Source organism: Lontra canadensis, unplaced genomic scaffold (assembly GCF_010015895.1).
Source record: "Lontra canadensis isolate GAN:19392208 unplaced genomic scaffold, GSC_riverotter_1.0 scaffold9, whole genome shotgun sequence".
Classification (NCBI taxonomy): domain Eukaryota; kingdom Metazoa; phylum Chordata; class Mammalia; order Carnivora; family Mustelidae; genus Lontra; species Lontra canadensis.
The window spans coordinates 29,688,233-29,710,816 of NW_022631003.1; the positions used below are offsets into that span (position 1 = coordinate 29,688,233).

At 37.4% G+C, this 22,584-nt stretch overlaps 1 protein-coding gene across 6 annotated transcripts in view; it reads right to left on the reverse strand.

Moving 5' to 3' along the window:
- The window catches only part of CCDC91 (coiled-coil domain containing 91), a 289,046-nt gene that overhangs the window by 21,444 nt on the left and 245,018 nt on the right, over window positions 1-22,584 (reverse strand). For 4 of the 6 annotated variants that reach the window (XM_032855167.1, XM_032855171.1, XM_032855170.1 and 1 more), the window contains one exon: window positions 13,733-14,839. The exons of the other annotated variants lie outside the window; for them this stretch is intronic. In XM_032855167.1, coding sequence (XP_032711058.1) covers window positions 14,729-14,839 — 111 coding nt within the window. In that variant the 3' untranslated portion in view covers window positions 13,733-14,728. Of the gene's footprint in view, window positions 1-13,732; window positions 14,840-22,584 lie in introns of those variants that run through there. 6 annotated transcript variants of the gene reach the window in all.

The window sequence follows — 22,584 nt, forward strand, 5'->3', positions numbered from 1 at the left end:
CCCAAGGTCCTGCCACATTAATTCAAATTGACTTAGATAGGATACTCTCAGATGGGCTGAAAACTAGTTGGAAGGCTTAAAACAAAAGAAAATGCAATATAATGAGGTGGAAAAAGCCGTGGGTTTGGAGTCATTGGAGTATGGTTGGTTCTGCCATTGACTAACCGACTGACCTTTGGCAACTCATGGAACTTCTCTGTGACTCAAATTTGTAACTGCAAAACAGGATACTACCACTTAACCTTGGGTTTAAAGAATGTGTGCAAAGGTTATTTTCTGTTTTCAAATGCTGCTCTCCACACCCCTCTTTCTCTTCTTTCCATCCAGTGATAGACAGTCTCCTGCCTCACTTTCCCACTAGCCACCTGCTACCTCTTCCTGTGTACTTTCAAATTTTTCCCTAGCATCAGCCTCCAAATTCACAATTTTTAAATATTTCCTGAAGGCAGCATTCAGTGTCATTTAAAAACAACCCATTAGGATTCTGATGTTCAATTTCTTCAAATTATACTTCAAATTAAGAAAAAATTATCCCTCTGCTGTTCATTGACCATTTACAACTTCTTGGCTCCTACCAGTAGCTAAACTTAATTTGCTGTTCAGATGCTTGTTAGAGGTGAGGAGGTCAAACATAAAGGGGCTTACTGAGGTGTTGCTTTGATAAAGCCAGAGTAATCTCTGTAATGGTTTAAAGATGTTCTCCCAGTGCTCAGGAATAATGATCGTTACTGTTTCAGTAGGAGCTCTCAAATTCTATTGTGTATTGGAATAATCTGAAAAATTAGTTAAAAATGAAAATTTCTGAAGCCCACTTCAGAAGATTCTGATTTGGAACATTTAGATAGAAAACCAAGAACCTGCATTTTTCACAAGGATCCCCAGGGATTCGGATGCATGTGAGCCACCAACTCCAGAAATGCTACAAAGATTATGTAGGCAATTCCAAGAGTAACCTGGAGTTTTGAATCCTTGGGGCTTTAAAAAAGAATATTTTATAAAGAAAAATATTTGCAAAAAGGATTTTTTTTTGTATTAAAAAAGTGATGTCTGCCATCAGAGCACAGACAGGAGTTTGGATGGTAGTTTGTTTACGTGATTCCTGCGTGTCTTAGAGAAATGAACTTGTTTTACATTCTTAGCATGTAGCATAACACCATTAGCTACTCCGAGCAGGTATCCTACGAATGAAATGCATGCAAAATAAAAACACCTTAGTCATGAAAGGTACAATAGAAACACTAATGATTATATCTTTAGTATCGATAATTTCAAGAGCTAGATTATTCAGCTAAATGAAGAAAAGCTAAGCCCAGGTTTTCCATTAATTAGTGTTTTCACCCACATAAAGTGCAAAGTGTATGTTTGTCAGCACCCAGGGGTAAACCTCAGCCAGAGACAGGCTCAGGTGCAACCAAGAAACATCTACTTGATTGCTTGGCAGTTTTCTGGCAGTCACAGTAACTTAACAGAACCTGCCCTTGACTTGCTTAGTACACAAAGAATTGTCAATACAATGGAATACAATGTATACATAAAATTGGATGGCAACATTTTCTTTCTTCTTACACTACTTCATTTCAGATGATTTCAACCCATCCTTCAAAAGAAAGAAAAGGGAAATTACTAGTTATAGACTAGCTGGAAATGAATTATGCCATTTTTCCTATGATCTGGGAGCCATTTTTTATTCTGTGCAAGAGAGTGGCAGATAGACCACACTGCACTTGATTTTGGAACTTAGTGAAAGATCCATGGAAGAACGTGGTGACTTGTATCTTTCTCTCTCTGCCATTAAACCTTCAAACATATCTATGTATAACATTCATATACACTGAATGCACGACAATGCAGGACACACACACCCCCAGTGTGTATATGTGTATGTGTGCATGCATACCCACAACATTTTTTGATTCACACATATTTTTTGCAAGAGAAAGTTTTTAGTCCAATTTTCCAACTTTGAACGGTTAAACATAACCCCAGGAAGTACTTCTATAGCAATCTGAGTGCAAAAGGTTGTATATTCATCGTGTTTGTGTCCCAGACAGGTCTTGATAAAATACTCAAGGAAGTCATAATGTAAACAGGCCGGACTTTCTCCTAAGGCTTGTCTTATCTTGTCTAATTAAGATAGACCAGGTTCTGTGGCAATAATAGAAAACTCCCAGAACTCAGTGACTTACACAACAAAAGGTTTAGTTCTCCTTCCTTTAAAATCACTTGTGGATGTAGGAGACCCTCCAAGCCACCTGTCCTTCACGGGCAGCTCTGCATGTAGATCCCCAATGTCAGCACAAGGTCAGTGCCTCTGCTGCTCAGCACGGGAAGGCAGCTCGGGGCTGGCGGCAGCAGTTAAATGTTTTGGCCTGGACACGGTACACATCACTTCTGTGAAGCCCATGATGAAGCCTTTTAGTACCATGGTGTTGCTCCACCTCACTGCTGTGGTTTAGGGAAATATAATCTACCCTGTGCCCCAGAAACAGAGGAGAACTGGCTAGAATCAGAAGAGAAGTCTCTACCATACAGATTAAATGGTTTCCAAGGAAATATATAACAGAGCAAAAAGCTTCTTTTAAGAGGGAAGAAACATAAATATAAACAAATTGCTGAAGAAACTACTTGAAATAAAAGAATAACCGATCTTAGATGCTGATTGTGAAGGTGAATTCCAGGTTGAATGTATTTTTTAATTTCACTGAAGCTAACTTTAAGATCGATGTGAGTTTGTTTTAAAACAACTTTAAAATGCCATGTAGCTGATATTTTAAAGCAATCTATCTTTTGTTTGTCCATATATATTTAAATTAAAAAAACAGAAATAACAATAGAACCTGGATGATAGAAAGCCCAAAGGGAAGCTGATGAAATGGTGTTCTGAGGTAAGTCTTCATTCTGTCACTAAGTATATGGTCTACAATCTTGCGGACTTTGATTAAAGAAATTTTCCCTTCCTTTGATCATTTTTTCCTTAAGGAATTCTTAGAAAAATGTTTTAACATAATGTAAGTAAGATTTAAAGTCATACTAGGCCAAAGCTTGAAGTATTGTGCCAGTGTCTTTTCTGGTTATCCCAGAATTTCTATAAAATGGTGGCTAGGATTGAGCTGATTCTCTGATAATTCTCTAGAATCCCTCATGGATTAAAAAGTGGACTGGCCCCAAGTCTGACACATAAAGCTGACACAAAGAATTTAGAACTAAATTGCTAACATAATTTATGATAGTTTCCTCCTCAGTCACAGAGGTGTGATCGGACTTACTGGTCCAGCCATTGGAGTTGGCTAGAGATCCTTCAATGAGAAGAAGAAATTGAATGAATTTATAAGTGGAAGCCAAGTTAAGTATAACTTTTTTTGTGAAAGCATCTTTAATATCATAATTAATCTTGTATGATTGTCATTTAGGATTGTTTGAAATATCGTCTGCTACAGGAGAGCTCAAATGCAATACTTTCTGTATGTGCTGGACTAGGTCAAGTCTGAATTCCTCTCCAGAGCTAGGATTTGATGTGTAGACAGAGTGTGCAATTTTGCAATCTGCCAAGCCAGAAGAGGATTTAATATTACATTCAAAACTGTGCTCAAATTGTCAAAAAAATGTTCAACAAAATAACATTGCAAATCGTACTCAGTCAAACTAGCTGGCAAAGGTAGCATGACAAAATTGAGGAATAAAGCATATGGGACGTAGTGTTATTTACATGTTTTCAGGGCTCACGCTCTGGGTGGCTTGCTATTTACAAGACAGCAGTTTCCACCCTTCCCTTCTGCTTTAGGTTTGAGACAAGGCCAATTTCTCCATCTGACTTCATATGACTGTGGTCTAGTTCAGATTAGTATTTGTCACCACTCTTTAGAGTAGACAGGCATGCAGACTGGGGGAAGAGAAGGGGAGGGAGGGAGTGGGGAAAGAGGGGGGGAAGACAAAGGAACCAACTCTGTTGAAGGTAAACATACCTGAGACAGTCCCAATAGTGAAATATGGAGGCTGCATGGTGGTCAGAGGCTTACAGTTTAATTTTAGAGAACAGTTGAAGGAAAGAGCATTTTTGAATTCTCAAAATATTTGCTACCACCAGAAGAAAAAGTCATTCAGTAAAGCATTATTATGCTCTCTCTCTGAAGATGTTTTGCAGAATTCTAAGCTTCTTAGAAGCTAATGGGACATCTGGCTGAAAGATGACAGATCATAAATACTTTTCAAATAAATTAAGACATGGTTTCACAGAAAAGAAAAACTAGCATCCAGGACAAATGAAGCAACGTAACACATGTATTTTTAAAAGCTAAAAAATGACATTCTATCGCTATGAAAAATATTACCAAAAATATTAACAGAAAATAATGATAATGAGATATTTTAAAGATCATGCAAACAGCACTTTTTTTTCCCCTTTATGACTATAGAACATGAACCTTTATGGGCCAGACATTGTTTTAATGGCCTTACATGTATTAACCTTCCAACAACCTTATGGAATTTTCTAAAACAGAGGAAACTGAGGCAGGGCAAGGTTAAATACTAAGTTGGTAAATGATGAATGTGAGACTTGAACCCAGACAGCCTGGCTCTGTCCTGCATAAACTGTGATAAATCATGAAAGGGACGAAATCTTCTCTCAGTAAAGTTTTGCAATGGGAACAATATTGGGTATTTCCAAATTACTAAATACGTGATGTAATTTCTGATGTTAATATCACTGGTGGGCTATATCAGTTACAGTTAATAGGTAAAATCTGAGGAAAGCAGCTAGTGATCCTTGGCTCTGCGTTGTGATCTTTGTCTAAGATTTAGAACAGAATTGAATTACATTGTACAGCCATTTCTATTTTTCTACACTGCAAATGTAATAAAGCTCATATGCTATTAAGTTATTGATTTGGACCGATGATTTCCCTTGAGAGTTGATTAGAACGTGGGAGAAGAGGAGTTTTGGGGAAGAACCTGTATTGTTACATTTAGATGAGCTCATCCGTCCTTTCTATCCCAACCAGGCTTTCATATGAGTTAACCTGTGTAAACTGTAGGCTACATCACAGTATTCAGTAGTACTGATGTGCTTGAGCTAGGGAACATAAATCTTTTTCCCACCAGGTAACACAATAGCAATTAAATGGAATTTGCCTTAGAAGGGAAATGATCTTCCCACCACTTCGCCCCATCAGCATAAACCCTAACACTGCAAGAAGCCACAGCGTTTACTGCAGGCTTTGGTGATGTACCACTCAGCACAATCCGGTTGCCAAGAGGCTGGGCCTCGAGCTTGTACTGAGAAAGATCATCAGCACCCTTTCAAAAGAGATATATTACAAAAGTGAATCCAAACAGATTGAGTGGCTAGAATTAAATAAAAGAGGCGAATGTGGCTGGCAAAAGGAAATAGCTCCCCTTCTGAAAAGCATGGCTTTGGCATCAGGCGGTCCTGAGTTGGAACTCAGCTCCACAGTTTACAAGCTGTGATCACTGGTGAGTTGCTGAACCTCTGTCAGCTTTGGTTTCCTCTCCTTTCAAAGAACTGTTAAAAGCATTAAGTGGTTGTAATATGCCTAGCACAATACGTGGCACGTCATAGAGCTCAATAAATTATTTTTAAGTGCAAAGCTACCTCTCAACAAACTCAATAATTGGAAAAAGGGTGTGAATAAAATATTTTTGAGAACTCATAACCGAGACATTCTTTCTCATGAATCAAAACTCCATTTTGGAAGCCTGAATCCATATTATTCAATTTCTGAATAATGACTAATTTGAATTATTCTAAATTAAGTGAATAATGAGGTTGTTCAAAGTGCTTAGTTTTTAAAATGAGAGTCATTTTGATCCTTATCACGCTCAAAGCAAACCAAGACTGATTCTATAGTAGTTCCTCAAATTGAGAAGACGTGTTTCTGATTTTGAGGATAATTTGGGCCAAAGATCAGAGAAATCCCTTCTACTTGCAGGCACTAAACTAGAAATGTTCCTTCTTTTCCAAGAGTCATACATTGGTCAGAAGTGTTACTCAGTAAGGTCCCTTTTATCCTTTACTCATGATAAAATTAAATAACCTATCAACAGCATGGAATCCTAGTCTTTCACTAGTGACATACCTTTCCTTAAGAGTGTTTCACGTGCCCTTGTACTGGTGACATGCATACTCCCAATCTTAAAAAAGGTAGAGGGAAACAAATCTGACTATGTTAAAGATCAGGGGAAATAACCTGGTCATTGCTTCTTCCCTGGCAAGGGAATTTCTAGATTCACTCTCTCCAATAGGGTAGTTACTAGTCACAGGTGGCTATACACATTTAAATTAAAATTAATTAAAATAAAATAATTTAGTTTTCTCATGCACACTAGCTACATTTCAAGAGTTCAAGAGTCACAGACAGCTAGTAGCTACCATATTACACAATTCACGTATAATATACAGTTTCCATCATCTCCATACCTTCTGTCAGGAAGCATTGCTAAATGATTGACAGTAAAGGTATCCAATTATAATTTTTCTTTCTCATTGGGCATACCAAGATACAGTCTTCCTCTTATTTTCTCTTATTCTTTAAGAAGTTTGTAAAAATACTTAGAGAACGAAACGTAGGAAGCATCTTGTGCCTTTACTCCCACTTTTGTTTTGACTTCTTCATGGGAATGGAATCTCTCCAAACGTGTAGTCCCATGTTCTCAGTTTCATGAAGGAATGAAGCACGGCCGCCGGATAGTGATCTCAGCTTGCTAAAGCCAACCTGATTGGCCAGGTTAACCAACACATTCCATCTCTCAAGTATTCCTATTAGTCGATTGAATTATGCTAATTAGAATAGCTATTCAGCGAAGGACAGGCTGAAACGGGTACCCAAGCCAGGCAGTAAGGCAACGAACGAGATAGCTCTTTTCTACTGCTCCTGTTTGGAATCTCTTGGATTTCGCCATTTCCCTTCCCTCACGACGATACCAGTCCCATCTTATTTATGCTTCCTTCCTTGTTATTTATCAGTATGCATCATAATGGCAGGAGGGTGGGGCCACCAGGCAAAGAGAAAAAAGAGAAAATACACTTTTCATGAGGGCTGAGAAGCCCGTCTCTCCTCCTTAGGAGACTCATCAAGGCTGAGAAAATGTCGGTCCTTTGCGCCCCAAGCCACGGCTATTCCTTCATCACCCTGAACCTACATCCTATTTACTTTACACCTTAACTCAGTAAGAAAAAGCACAGAATCACCTGAAGCTGCATGTTCTTTTGTAGCATACACAATTCTTGATGATAAGATGTATGATTACCTCAAGGGCTAGAGAAAAGGGGTATCTTTTCTACTTCCACTTTTCCCACCATCATGAATAAAATTCCCAACCTATCTGGAGAGGATTATATAAGAAACTGTGGCTATTTATAATGTTGAATTCTGTTCCACAGTAAACCTTCAAGAAGAGACACTCTGCTTGGCAAAGTAATAAGAGTAAAGAGAGGCAGGCCGGTCAAAGTTGAAGCCCAATAAAAGAAGGTGAAAAAGGAACCAGTTGGCTCCCAGGTTACAGATGTACCCATAGCCATTCATTTACCAACTTTCTCCTTGTCTTCAACCGAGTCTTGTTTTTATCATCTGTACCTCATCCTGTTAGGATCCCTGCCCCAATGACAGAAACCACAACTGGTTACTTGTTTCTATTCCTACACATTGTTTATGTTCTTAGCCTCCAAAGTGAAACTATGAATGCATTTTCCCAGAGAGACATTAGTTGGTTCAATAAATTTAGGTCTCAGGAGATCATGAGCTGTATTGTGGAGAAGTGATTATTTGGGAGCAAGAATGGAAGAAGCAAGGGCTCACTGGGGAGACTATTTCAAAAGTCTAGGCAAGAGATGATAAAGGCTTTGGTCGGGAAGGTAGTCGTGAAATGAATGGAAAAAAGTAGATGAGAATCAGAAGAAACCTTCGGGACTGACTTTGAAGTAGGGAGTGAGGAGAAAAAAAAGAGAAATGGAGGAGATAACTGACATTCACTGAATGGGAAATATTATCAAAGACAGAGAAAAGACTTTCTGGGTGGCAGGGGGTGGCTAGAGATGATGAACATTGGTTTTACTAAGTGAAGTACCACATCCAAGTGGAAATATTAAGTAGGGAGCTAAATACAGGGCTCTGAGCTTCAGAGAACTGGACAGCAGGCACCAATTCAGTGGTCTTTAGCATTCAGACAGTATATAAAGTCATGGGATCAGATGAGATCATGCACAAAGAGAGACTAAAACAAGGAGGGCACCGGCCCTCTTACATTTAAGGTTGAGGTCTATTGAACACTCCATTATGGGTTATATCGAATTTTTCAGCCGGTCTGGTAGAGTACTTCATATGTGTAATAGAGAGTATGCATCGCAAATTATAAGGAATAGGGAGAAAACCCTCCTCTGAACACGAGATTTCTTCAAGTGAGGAACTGCCAGCATAAGAAAGAGTTATATTAGGTAGATTACTGTGACACTCTGGAAACATTTCGTTTACATAAAAGGGAACAAATCTTACTCTTCGACAACGGCAGCCAGCTTGTTATTTATCTGGATTGCTTAGAAATAGACCAGAGTTTTCCCAAAAGTCTGATGTGGTATTTCTACCTAGTTTACTTCATTTTAGGGAACAGCTGAGGACATGACAGTTTTTGATAATGAAGGGTGAAAGGTCTTTTTTCCCTGCTTTCTGAGACAAAAAGAGAAACGTGTAAGAGGAAATAAAAGATGTGTTGTTTAACATTCGTGATCTAAGAGCTCACAAACATAAAAAATATTGGTTTGCCTGTAAGGTTATAACATAGAAGGAACGCTAAAGACTAGCTCACTGAAACAATAAGTACAATTTTACTAATTGAATCATTGTCTAACATGTTTATAGTTTAAATTAAACATTTACACTTGGGGCCGTTGTGGAAAGCAGGCAAAAAGAAAGATAAAAACAGAACACAGGGAAAAATGTTTCCAAGAAGGTAATGCCTTCCACAGTGTCCGGCAGTTAATAACGTTTTACGGAACAGTACCGACACTCAGGAGCAAATGCTCAAAATGCATTACTTATAGATCTTGCCACAAGGAATTTTCTATAATCTGTCTCAGCATCTGAGCCGTGTTGAAGTCGGTGATTTGTACATTCTGTGGCTTCAGAGTTTTCTTTTTAAATCAGCTCCCAGACTTCTGAGAACTGAATGTTTGCCAGGACTGAGTCAAGTTTTCCTACCTTTTGAACGAGTTTGTTTCTTGATTTCTGTGTATTTCTCAAAAATGCAAAACCAGTTTGTATCACAACTGGGAGTCTGAGGTAGATTTTAAAAGCCTATCAGATGTTTCTTGGCTTCTGTGATCAGAAGGACTCTGATACCACATTGCTCTGGACATTCCCAAACCTGACCTGCTCCCAACCCCTCCTTTCTCCTCTCAACCACATCCCCAGCCGGGCCCTTGGAGTCTTTTACTCTCCATCACAGAACCCTGCGTGGACAATCCCCTCTCCCAACTTTCTTCTTGCTTTCTTTTTGTAACTGAAACTTCACGGACTGGGACCAGTGAGTCTCATACTTACCCTACAGCCCTCAATGGAAGGCTTTTTCTTAGTCTTAAGGCCAGGAACCCCTTACGACCATAAGAAATTATTTCACACATCATTTTTCAGATGGGCTTCCCAACTCACACTCTTAGAAGATCTTCTAAATTTGGGTAGCACATTTCTACTGATTGAGTGCTGTTCGAGTTGCTATGATACAGAGATTTAGTCATTCCAGTAGCGTTTGGAAGCACAGAATTCATTTTAGAGTATTGAGAAGTTTTGTTGAGTCCTAGAAGGCTAGTTACTGTTTCATGAGAGGCTAACTCTCCTACAGAACCCTCATTTAGAAATACAGCAAATTTTGCCTAATCCTTTAAATTAGTTGTCAGAATCTACCAGCTCGGAATCAGTCAACTTATTATACTACAAGTACAGTGATTGATTGCTTGACTGAGATTTATTATATTATATTACAGGTGTAATGATCAATTGCTTGATTGATTTAATCATTTATGAACTCACAATTATATAGGAAGTCCACACCACAGGCTAGGCACCATGGAATGCCCTCAAGACACGACAGACAAAACAGATGTGGGTTCTCCCTTTAAGAGGAGGGGTCGTATACAAAAATAAGAAATGCGTTATTAATTAAAAATGACAATTACAAAAATTTAAAAAATAAAATAATAAAAACAAAAAAATTTTAAATTAAAAAATGAAATAAAAACAATTAACACAAAACTATTATTTGCTTCTATAAGTACTCCATAGGGAAAACCCAGTATGTAACATACAGGGTGGGGAGAGGTAAAATTTAAAGGGAATCAACATGTGGAGAATGGAAGCTTCTGAGAAAAAGAAAACAGAAATCTGGAGGATAGCAAAGAACATCTTACTAGAGCTTTTCCTTCTGTTTATATAGCAATGATTGATGCCCAAGCAGCTCCTACATTGTGGCAGATTAGGTACAGGAAAGTGTGCTTATTTTTCAATTAAATAAAGGGAACAGTTTCAGTTTTGTCTGGCTTAAGACAATTCTGGCAGTCACAGCTGGGAGGTCTTGTACAGTTTCTGCCCACTTCATCGGGTGCTAGTGGTGATGCTACAATTAAGTGGCCCATGGACTAAGAACACGCTGGCTCTCTGCTTCTTGTTAGTAGAGTCTCTCAAGTCACAGTAGAGCTGTTCGCGGGTATGTAAACAGAAGACTAGAGCTGAGTGCTTTGATCCGACTCTCCTTCTTCTCTTTGGAGTTTTAGAAATGTTTTCCAGGTTTTTATCTATGGCTTTTTTTTTTCTTGTTTAGGATTTAATATGCAACATCTATATTTTTAAATTAGTGACTAGAGAATTCTTTGGCTTTTATTGTTCTTTAAAGTGTACACATCATTTCCTGATTCTGTTCAGTTTAACTGCCAGATTAAAAAAAAAAGTTATAATTATAGATATTTGACTCAGTGCAGAACAACACCAATCATAGGGACATTGTTCTGGTTTTGATTTCAAAGCAATCACTGAGCAAGGCTCTGCTGAATTGGAACATGAATCAGCATTTAGCAGGGCTGAGCTTAAACCTCTACTCCAGATTCTGAGTGACAGAGAACTTCTAAATAGGGCACTGTTGTTCATAGTTTTAGGTATCTGTGATTTACTTGGCTTTGTTAGACAATAGGGGCTTTGGTTCAGTTATATTTTTAACATTCCTTAAAATAAATCAAAGAGTGTTCCCATTTTGGATGCGGATTAGTAAGGTGGAGGAAATGAAGAATTTACAAGTGCCGAGTGTCCAGGGATTGTGCACTGGGCTCTGGGTCGGATTGCCTCGATTAATATTCTTTTGGTTGCACGGAATAGAAACTGGCTCTGGCTCGCCTAGGGGAAAAAATTAAGTGGTGTTGGCATACTGGAAGAATATTTGGGTATCTCATTGAATCCAGGACTCAGGCACAGCAGGGATCACGGGACTTCTGACCTCAGAAGTTCCTGTGGGTCTGTCTCCCTAGGGTAAAGCAGTTGAAGGGTCTCACTGAATGATTCTTCACAGGAGGCCCCGTGGGGTCCGGTCTTCACTTGTGGATCAGTCAAGGTCCGAGGGACTGGATAATACTGTTTTAACCACTTGTTTTTGGGCAACCACACCTGTATTTTGTGGATGGTTCCCAGAGAAAGGGGAATAATTGTGAACTGGTGGCCATACTAGCAAGGTCTACTCTATGGAGTATTTTAAAAGCTTAATTCGATATTCACTAAAAGCCTACAATAACCACTATTTCCACCTCACAAAGAGAAAACTGAGACTCAAATTGGTTAGGCAACTTGTCCGACATTCCACAGTTAGAATGTGGCAGGCCCTGAGCTCCAACTAGGTTTGTAAGAGGGGGTAGTCTTCTTCTTAAGATTAAAATAAAGTGAGGAGAGTACATGAACTAGAGAGTTCCAGATATCTTCCCATGGAGACAGTATTAGGTATCTCCAGTAGACTAGAAAGACTAAAACTGCACGTCGTAAACTCTGGGTTGGATCCCAACACCACCTGGTCATTTTCGGCAAGTAAACACCTTTCCACTAATAAATGTGGATATATCATCTCCTTCACTAGATATTGTAACCTTATAGGTCACTGGGATAACGTGTGAAAATACCTGGCACAAAAAGAAGATACTCATCTGGGGGGAGGGAGAACTTTTCTATTAATGAACCCTCAAGCATCTATTAAAAATGGGGTCACAGTTTGAAAATGGCTTTATCATTCCAAAAATCAAACTGCTGTCTTACTCTCAGCCTTTCAGATGGTGCCTTACTCACCTAAATATAAAAGTAGAAAATGCTACATAAAAAGAGTTAAAAAAAATCATACAATAGGCAAAGAAAGTTTTAGACACAAAACATATGACTACTTTTCTTTGAGACTCTGGGTTCACATTCAGGGGAAGACTCTCCCCTTTAGTCATGGCACAATATTTAACCATTTAATTTTCTCAGTGGCTATGACCTGAGATGGTCTATGTCCTTTTGATAACCAGAGCAAAAAAAGAATAGTTCTCAATGAGATCTAGAACTTGAACATCACTGAACAGATAATAAGCCTGGAAGGATTAATGTTATTCAAATAATCATTTCTTTGCCCAGATGATCATGTTTAGTTCCCTTTAAGGACAGCTCTCTGGGAAAGAAGCACCATTCAGCAATCCAAGAGTTTCTAGTTGTGCTTGCTGGGTGTTCTGCAAATGCTCCTAGACTGATCAGTATCGATTTGTTTCAAATTACTTCAAACAACAATTAGTCTAAGTTAACAGCAAAGCTGGAACCCTAAGTAGAACAGAAAAAGGCAATCTGTGGTGGTAGGGGGTGAAAAAACGGTGTAGACTATTTCATTTTCTTGACATTTCTACTATCTCTGGATCTTAGTGTCTCTGGATCTTAGTTTCAGTGCTTCATTTTGATGCTTCATTTTCATCTAATTCATGTTTTAGTGACTTGCAAAATATCTTATCATTTTAAATTTGAGGACAGAGAGTCAAATGATTTTAAATGGGACTCTAACATTGTGTTATTGGCTTATTCCTGAATTAAAAGCCCTCCTCCCTCTATTTTCTAGGCTGCATTTCAAATGAGTGGCCCGCTTGTTTTAATTTCTTTTTTAAATTTACAAGAGAAAACTAATTAGTTATCAACATTTAAAGATTGTTGGTAAACATTATTTTAAATGGTTAGGAGGAGGTCTATTTTATTTTTATTTTTATTTTTTAAGAAAGGCAGACTGCCATGTGCAGTGCCTCATTTGGATGTGTCTGGAGTCTTGGAAGCTTGACTACCCTACATTCTCTTACAAATGGACCTTGAGAGCTTGTTTGGAGGGAGGTTCTAGCAGGGGAGCACAGCTACTCATATACCCTTGACCGAAGAACCGTCCTCTCGGTCCTCTCCTCTACTGGGGAAGGTTGTCCTCTTCGACTGAGAGCGCAGCTTCCGGAGGGACACACATGGAGCGGTGAGGGAGGAAGGGGATACTGGCCTAGCCAGCCAGATCAGCAGAATCAACCCTGGTGATCAATGGAGTGATAGATGTTGCAGCCAGATAGCCCTCACATCCGAGGAGGTCTATTTTAAAAACATCATCATCCATGGATATAGAAGTTTGAGTAAAAAAGATTTTTAAAAAAGAACTAATTAATTTTTAAAAAAGATTAAAAAAACAAAACTAATAACCAAAAACGTTTTTGGAGTTCTTTTTATTACATTGAGAAATCTCAGAAAAGTACAAAGCCCATGGAAATAGAAGCATTTCAGAAAACAAAACAAAATGTTTGCATACATTTTAATGACAGCATTTTAGTTTTGATGTTAAAAAAACTCATGATTTCTCATTAAAGTACATTACTCATGATTTAAGTACATTCTGAAGTACTAGGAAAGGATTTTATATCTTTTATATTTGAACCTGAATTCCTATAAATGGCTAAGTTCTATTATAGTTCTGGAGATTAAGTTCACGATAATGATTAATAAGAAAAATGATTTCACTGATTTATAGTGGCTTTGAAGAACAGAAACAGAAAATAAGCATATATCACACACATACCCCTTTAGGCAGTACATCAGATCAAATTGAATTAATATAATAATGTTCAGTATTTTTAATTGCTACCAGTGAAAACACATATATCCCACTACAGAAAAGGGATCTGGTAATATCAGAATGACTCTTTGTCATATCAGTGTTTTACATTGAAGTAAATAGATAAGTAAATGATGCTGAAGTCCATGCTGTTTCTATCCTCAAAGTCAAATAAATGTATGATTACATTCTAGAATCTTATCAAGGGTCACTGTGAAGAATTAAGTAAAGATAGTTACTATTTTTTGCTAAATACAATATAATAGGCCACCGGAGGTTATTAAGTTTAATTAGCTTTTGGTAATATGGCAATTTTCAACAGCTTTTAGGTCACATCATACTTTCCATTGCTGCACTATGACAACTACTACTCCTAAGAAAATGACAGTAAATGTAAAGGAGAAAACAAAAGAAAATAAGTTAGATCTTGTGATAGTTCTTCTAAATATTGGTTTGGTTTACCCTTGAAGTGGAAATCAATTCTCCAAGGTTTGGAAGGAAAACAAAAGCATCTTTATACTTCACAGCATGTATTTTGGAGGTCCAATGATTTATCCACTGCCAGTGTGGGTTAGCTTGTCATATGTTCTCTTTATTCAATGTCAACTGGTTCTGTAGCTATTAACGCACTTAACTGTTTCTGAGCACAAGAGAGGAACAGTTCCAAACTGGACAGGCTTCTTTGGCGGATGACTTGATCAAGCTGTTGTTTTTTTGTTTTGTTTTGTTTTGTTTTGTTTGTTTTTAAAGAGAGAGAGAAAGAGAAAAAAAATACACTTAGTTGACAGATAAGGAATATTATACCACCGAAGCCCACTAGAGAAAACTTTAGATAATGATGTAGAAAATCAAATAGTACCTTACATTCAGAGACAATGGAGTCACTGATTCTGGCCTGTAACAGCTAAAGTGAGATGATGCTCATTACAATTTTAAAAATTGATATTGGTATTCAGTTATTGGAAAATAGCCTAAATTCAATCACAGTGATTTCAGAAAGCAAAAATAAAAATATGTCAGTTCTTAATGAACATACAGACTAAATAGCCACAAAGAACATATAAATATTACAGATGTGAAAAACAAAAGAAATACACAGTACAAAAATACAGCATAATTACATCATGCATATACTTTAGCAGAATTAAGAAAAAGTGAAGAGATCATGTCCTGAAGTTGAAGTTAGAGAAAGTTCTTGGGACAAGTATATTTTAAGAAATACTTGATACTGTTGAAACTTACTTGACGTGGTCTTCCTGCTGAGTTAAGAGACTGTTTTAATGTATCAATAACAAATTAATATAGTGAACAAAAGGTTAATAATAAAAGTCATATAATAAAGAACTTTCTGGATGGTAAGGATTATTGAATACATCAAGATAAGTTTCTAACTCCCCTTCTGCCCTAAAATATTTGCCCATGATCCAAAAGACACATGAAAAGATGCTCAACACCACTCATTATCAGGGAAATGCATATCAAAACCACAAGGAGATATCACCTGACACCAGTCAGAATGGCTAAAATCAACAACATAAAAAAGAACAAGGGATGGTGAGGATGTGGAGAAAAGGGAACCCTCATGCACCATTGGTAGGAATGCAATTGGTAGGAGATGTTTGGAAATGTATGGAAAACAGTATGGAGGTTCTTCAAAAAGTTAAAAATAGAACTACTGCATGATCCAGCAATTACACTACTGAATATGTACCTAAAGAACACAAAAACACTAATTCGAAGGGATACATGTGCCTGTATGTTTATTGCAGCATTATTTATAATAGCCAAATAAAGGAAGCAGCCCAAGTGTCCATTGATTGATGAATGGATAAACATGTGGTGTGTGTATTTTTTATATACATAATGGAATAATATATATAATAACGGAATATTATTCAGCCATTGAAGATTGAAATCTTGCCATTTGCAATGACACACATGGAGCTAGGGAGTATAATGTTAGGTGAACTAAGTCAGAGAAAGACAGACACCATGTGATTTCACACATATACGGAATTTAAGAAACAAAACAAATGAGCAAAGGGGAAAAAAATGAGAGAGAGGGAGAGGGACAAACCAAGAAACAGACTCTTAACCATAGGGAACAAACTGATGGTTACCAGAGGGGAGGTAGACTGGGGGATGGGTGAAATAGGTGATGGGGATTAAAGGGTGCTCCTCCTGTGATGAGCACTGAGTAATGTATAGAATCGGTGAATCACTGTATTGTACACCTGAAACTAACAGAACACTGTATATTAACTATACTGGAATTGAAATAAAAAACAATAAATAAAAAGCAATAAAAAATCAACTTGCCGATGGTGTAAAAATAACCAATGACAACACATTGCCTACAGGCTACAGAACAATGAAATAATTAAAAAAAAAAAAAAAAGGCAAGAAAATTCCTTCTCACAGTATATACTTGTCAGACTTATATAAAAGCTGACATAATCTTCCCATAAGCTTTCCCCAACATAAAAAAACAATACAAACAAGAATTCTGTTAAATTCCACCTCTATAAACCACTGATATCCAAAATGACTGAAAAAAAAAAATATATATAATTATCTCTATATATTCTCTCTATATAAATATATATAATATAAATATATATATTTATATAATATATATTTATATAATATATATTTATTTATATAATTTATATAATATATAATATATATTTTTATATATAGAATATACACAATCATATTTAATTTATATATAATTATATTGTATATATAATTCTAAGTTTGGGATACATATATATATATATATATATACACACACACACATACATACACGCACACACACATATACATACACATACAGAAATAGGATTTCTGCTTATCGTTTTTCCTCCTTTTTTCCCCCTTTTTCTTTCAGATGATACCTTCAGGGGAATATATGCCTTCGCTTCCACATGTCTATTAAACAAGACAGTTCATTACAATATAAACCCCAAGTGAGCAGAGATCTGGTCTGTCCTGCTGACGACTGTACCCCCGCATCTAGAAGAGGGTCTGACACATGTTAGACACTCAATAAATCTTTGCTGAGGTTGATGAATCAAGAAGTCTTCAACCAAGCACAGCAAGGCAATCTATCAGGAAATGACAGATCCATGTTTAATTCTAAAAGTGAAAACATGCTTGACCTAGTCTAAAAGATAAGTAGGAAAGGAAAAAAAAAAATTGAAATATGAATATTTGTAGTTTTAAAATTTTACACTTGGTCCAAATTTCAATAAAACAGAAGAAGATATTAATACCAGTTGAAGTCCATTCCCAGTGGTTTCTGTGTACTTTTGGAGGGTTTCAAGCATTTAAAAGATGGATTTTAAAAAATATTTGGTCCTGATCTTATAATTGTTAACTATGGGAGGGTTCTCAAAATCACATTGTTCCAACTGCCATTACTGGAACTTTCCCCATCTCATTTTTAGGAAATTACTTGACTGTATTCCATCATTTGATGTAGCCGCTCTCCCCACTGATAAGACACAGAAGTTTGTTCCAGTTTTGTCTTGTTTTTGAAGCACCACGGAAATTAACAAACTGAGTGCACTCCCTTCAAAAGATATTCAAGGGTATCTCTTGGACAGATTCCAACAGGTGAAATTTCTACATCATAAGATCTGCATATTTTAAATTGTGATAGATAATACCAAATTGCTTTCCAGAGTGGGGATGCAAATCTATCAGTCCCATATGCAGTATATGAGAGGATGAGTTTCCCGTTTTCTTCTTTCAAAGGGTTGCATACTTTTCTTCTGTACATTTATTATTATATATACATATATATATAATATATATTTTATTATTTATTTTGAAATTAGTCTATTGACAGACCTTTGGATCGCTCCTAATCTTTTGCTATTATAATCAATGCTGTAATGAACATCCTTGAACACAGACCTCTGTACACCTAAGCTAGACCTTACAGAGACTGCTTAAGCCAAAGCCTATGTCACCTGCAATGTTATTTCTATCATGAATCAGGTTTCCATGTAGGCAAGAATCTGTCTCCGGGCTCCCTATTCTGTTCCACTAGACGCTTCACCTATCACCACACAAATATAATGCTGGCCTAATTACTGCAACTTAACAATAAACCTTAATGTGTCACATATTAACAAACACATTACCAACCATACCATCAAATATTTCAGAAGAATATAAATTAGTGACCACTTGTAATAAACCTGAATTTATAAAGGAAGTGGGTGAGACTACAGATAGTCTGATACACTTTTTCATACAGCACAAAAGCCAAGCAAAATTCAGAAATCTATTATTTTGAGTTATATCAATAGGCAACAGAATATTTCTTTTTGAGGCAAGGAAATTACGCAATCACAAATGAGGATAGTTGTATCTGGAGTTGTATAGAGAGTATGGTGTCAGGCAGATGGACACCTGGATTCATTCTGGAGGGGGCTTCATGGATGTTTTACAAATATGTTTCATAACTCATGCGTATATATCATAAATGTTAGCTTTAAGAGTTCAAAAAGTCTTCTAGAAGCCCCATAGAATAATTAGGAGTTGTATTAAAATAAAAGTTGACTGAGTATCTTAGAATTTATGAATATTAGACAGAAGAGAAACTTTTCTCCTGAGGGCCTATTGCACAAGCTCACATAATTAACATGCCACCTGTGATTGTCGCTAAGTGACAATAATCATCTGGATTTGTGTGCTCAGAATGAATATTCTGTAATTTTTTTAAAAAGTGGGGATATATTCCTGCCTATATATATATAATATATATGCAAAAATATACAAAAAGGTTTAATAGATTTATTTAAGCATACCAAGCACTTCTCTCTTTTTGCTTGTGGAACTAGTGGATTAGAAGATCATGGACGTACTGGTTTAGGGTTTAGGCAGCTCCAAGTTTCACTTCACATCTTTCAGCATGCCTCCCCAGAACTGTCTGAAGTCAATGATCCACTAAAGCAACAGGCACTCAACACTTTAAGGAGCAATAAGTTGACACTGATCCTTTATGGGAAGGAAGATAATTTGGGCCATCACAGAGCTGAAATTCCAATTTGGCACGTCCTTCCTGGACATGATACAAAAATCCTGTCTGTGAAGAGAACACTTGAGACCTTTCTCTTAGAAAGATGGCGGATTCCTCTTCCTGAAATGAGTGCATCAAGCTGATGTTCTTGGAAAATTCCTGAATTTCAACAGTTTCTGTTTTATTAGGCATTACCTTACTATCCTTTATTGAGGCAAGAAGAATTTTGGCAAAGTATTCAACTTTCTTTGCCCCTTGAAGACTGGAGCTTAGTCCTGTGTTTGTGGCTTTCACTTCAAAGTGAGTCAAAGATTTGTATTCTATGACTTTGTGCTGACAATATTATGTCTAGAGTGGTGGTGGCAAGCATTTCTGGGTATGGGATTTACAATCTCTTCCTAACCAAGTAGCTCTAACTGCTTTGTTTTCCCCTCCATTTTCTGTTGCTTCAGCTGGAAAAAAAAAAAAAAAAAAAACAACCCTGGAAATTCAGAGGTCTCTGAAACAGACCCCTGCGCTTTATAAATCTTTCTTCCCTCTTTGCATCATTTCAGTTTGTATACTACTAAAAACCACTTCAAAGCATATTACTTGCTAAAAGTTAATAAGGTTAGGAGGAAAAAAAAGAACACATGAATTTCTAGTAATTCCCTGCATTAGATTTACCTGTTAGTATTTTATGCCACAGCAAAAGAAGAAAAACATCTCTAGATCTTAGCTTTCAAAACCTCTCAGATCACAACATACGGGGAACCCCTGAGAAACAGACAGAAGTTCTCCTGCCCACCCCCCCCCCACCGAGGGAAACTTTGGTTTTTGGAGCTATGTAAAATATGATGGATGGTGAACTTATATACGTCTGAACAGCACAATTCAAAATCAATAACAAAAATGGCTTATTTTAAGAACTGTTAAGAACACGGTTTACAACCCAGAAAATCTGATACATTGTGTGTGTGTGTATAACATGTATTTTATGTATATTATATATACATATAATACACTTAGTACTAATTGTGATTTCACTATCTTTGGGGCTTCTACCAACAAGACACATTAAGAGATGTGAAAGTACTAAGTTGACTTCTATCTATGTTACTTTTCCAGCCTGCCCTCTACCATATTTTAAACTATGCTTAAAAACTGATCTACTTTTTTTTAAAAAGCTAGAATGGATATCAAATTCACTGATGGAAAGTGATTTCATAAATGTTATCAGTTTAGTAGTAATAACCTTTATGGGTTCAGTTTTTACATTCACTAACAAGCTCTTTCCTGAGCACTAAGGAAAGGTATGATGATCTGAAACTGTAATTATTCAGATTTTCCAGTTAATATCAACATATTGGGTAAGAAAGATCATTTACCGTCTAATAAGAAACGGAACAGTTCTTCAGTTACTTATTTTAGTGCTGACCTTTTAATGGTGGTATTTGGATATGAATGCTTCTCTTTTTCTGATTGTATTATACACCTCTCTCCAAGAAACCCTCAAGCTGTTGTTTCATTTACAAGTTTGAGATTGAGGCATTCAATTAGTTAATCAGCTGATCAATAAAAAAGTCAAGATTGACCCCCTATCTGTACATTATGGCTCTGAGACCTGAGCCAAAAAAAAGTATACTATAATGTCCTTTTCCTTAAGAAGCTTTTAATCTCTTTGGAGAGACACACATGCAATAATTGAACAATTAGGTGCTCTTGTGTAAAGAGAGAATCTATTGGAAGATCATACATGGGGTGGGGGCGATCATGGCAGGAAGGTAGCAGTGCAAACATCAAGGAGGCGCAGCTTGAACAGGAGCTCAGAGTATCAAGAGCGTTTCCTTAGACAAAGAGAAGATGTATTAGAAATTGTAGGAAAGCACATTAGAAGAACAAAGACTGTTGAGAGACACTGAGGAAGGAAACCTGAACGCAGTAGAGAAAGTCTGCTTACAAGTATTCAAACATTCTTTCATTCACTCATTTATCCAATATTTCTCTAGCACCTACTATGTGCCAGACACCATTTCAGGCACTAGAAACACAATGATGAATGAGACAAGTCTCTGTTCTTATATAATTTATACTGTAGTTTGAGGAAGCAAATAATGACTATTCAGGTAGAGATCAGTCCTCTAAAAATAACAAAGTAGCCTTTGACAGAGAGGAGGAGAGATTTTGAGGTAGGATGTAGAGGGAAGGCACATGGACAAGGTGGTAATGAAGAGAGCTGAAAGGAATAAGGGAGGAATGGAACCATACAAAAGCATCAGGAAAGGGTCCCTGGGTGGCTCAGTGATTAAGTGTCTGCCTTCGGCTCAGGTCATGATCCCAAGGTTCCGAGATGAAGCCGTGCATCTGGCTCCCTGCCCATCGGGGAGCCTGCTTCTCCCTCTTTCTGTTCTGCCTGCCGCTCCCACTGCTTGCGCTCTCTCGCTGACAAATAAATAAAATTGTTTAAAAAAAAAAAAAGCATCAGGAAAGAAAATTACATGGCAGATGAAACGGCAAGGGCAGAGTCTGAAACGTGGGTTCAGATCTGGTGTGACTGAAGATTGGCAACACATATAATAAAATGGAGCAAAATGAGCCAGGGGGAGGAGGAGGGAGGATCCGAGAAGCAGACAGTGGTCAGAGTGTGTCAGTCGTTATGGGTCACGGGAAGACACTGGAGAGTTTGGAGTAGGACTGTGACCATACTCGATGTTTGATAAAGAGCAGACTTTGTTACTGTGGGCAACAGACTATAGTGGGGTGAGCACAGAAGAGGAAACCCCACTGAGGAGACTTCTGGTTTGGGAAAGGCAGTGTGAGCTTGGCAGTACTCGGGCTGGGAAGGTATCTGAGACAGGATCAGCTTGGGTTGCTGATGGATTAGGAGTGGGGGTAAAAGGAATAGAGAAACAAAGGTGATTCTTAGAAGGATATTGCCATTTACTGGTGATGGGCTGCAGCTGGAGTGAGGCGCCCCAGGAAAATGAGAATTTTGTTTTGGACAGGGTTAGTCTGTCTAATCCTATCAGATATGGCAGATACTGGATAAAAGACTGCAGTTCAGCAGGGAGGGCAGGGTGAGAGATGCGGATTTGGAAATCATCTGTATAGAGAAGACATTTAAAGCACAGAAGGCCTTATCTATGGAATGAAAGTAGATAAAAGAAAAGGAAACTAAGACCTGGTGCACACTAACAAATGGCCTGGTCAAGGAGCAGTGGGATATGAGGTTTGGGGGGTAATCAACGTAATGCGTTGAACTGTGTCTCCCCAGAAGATATATTTAACTCCTAACTCCCACACCTGTGAATGTCACCTCCTTTGGAAAAAGGATCTTTGCAGATATAATTAAGATGTAAGAGGAGGTCATACCAGATTCAGATGGCCTTCAAATCTAATCATTAGTGTCCTAAGAAGAGACAGAGAAACACGGAAAT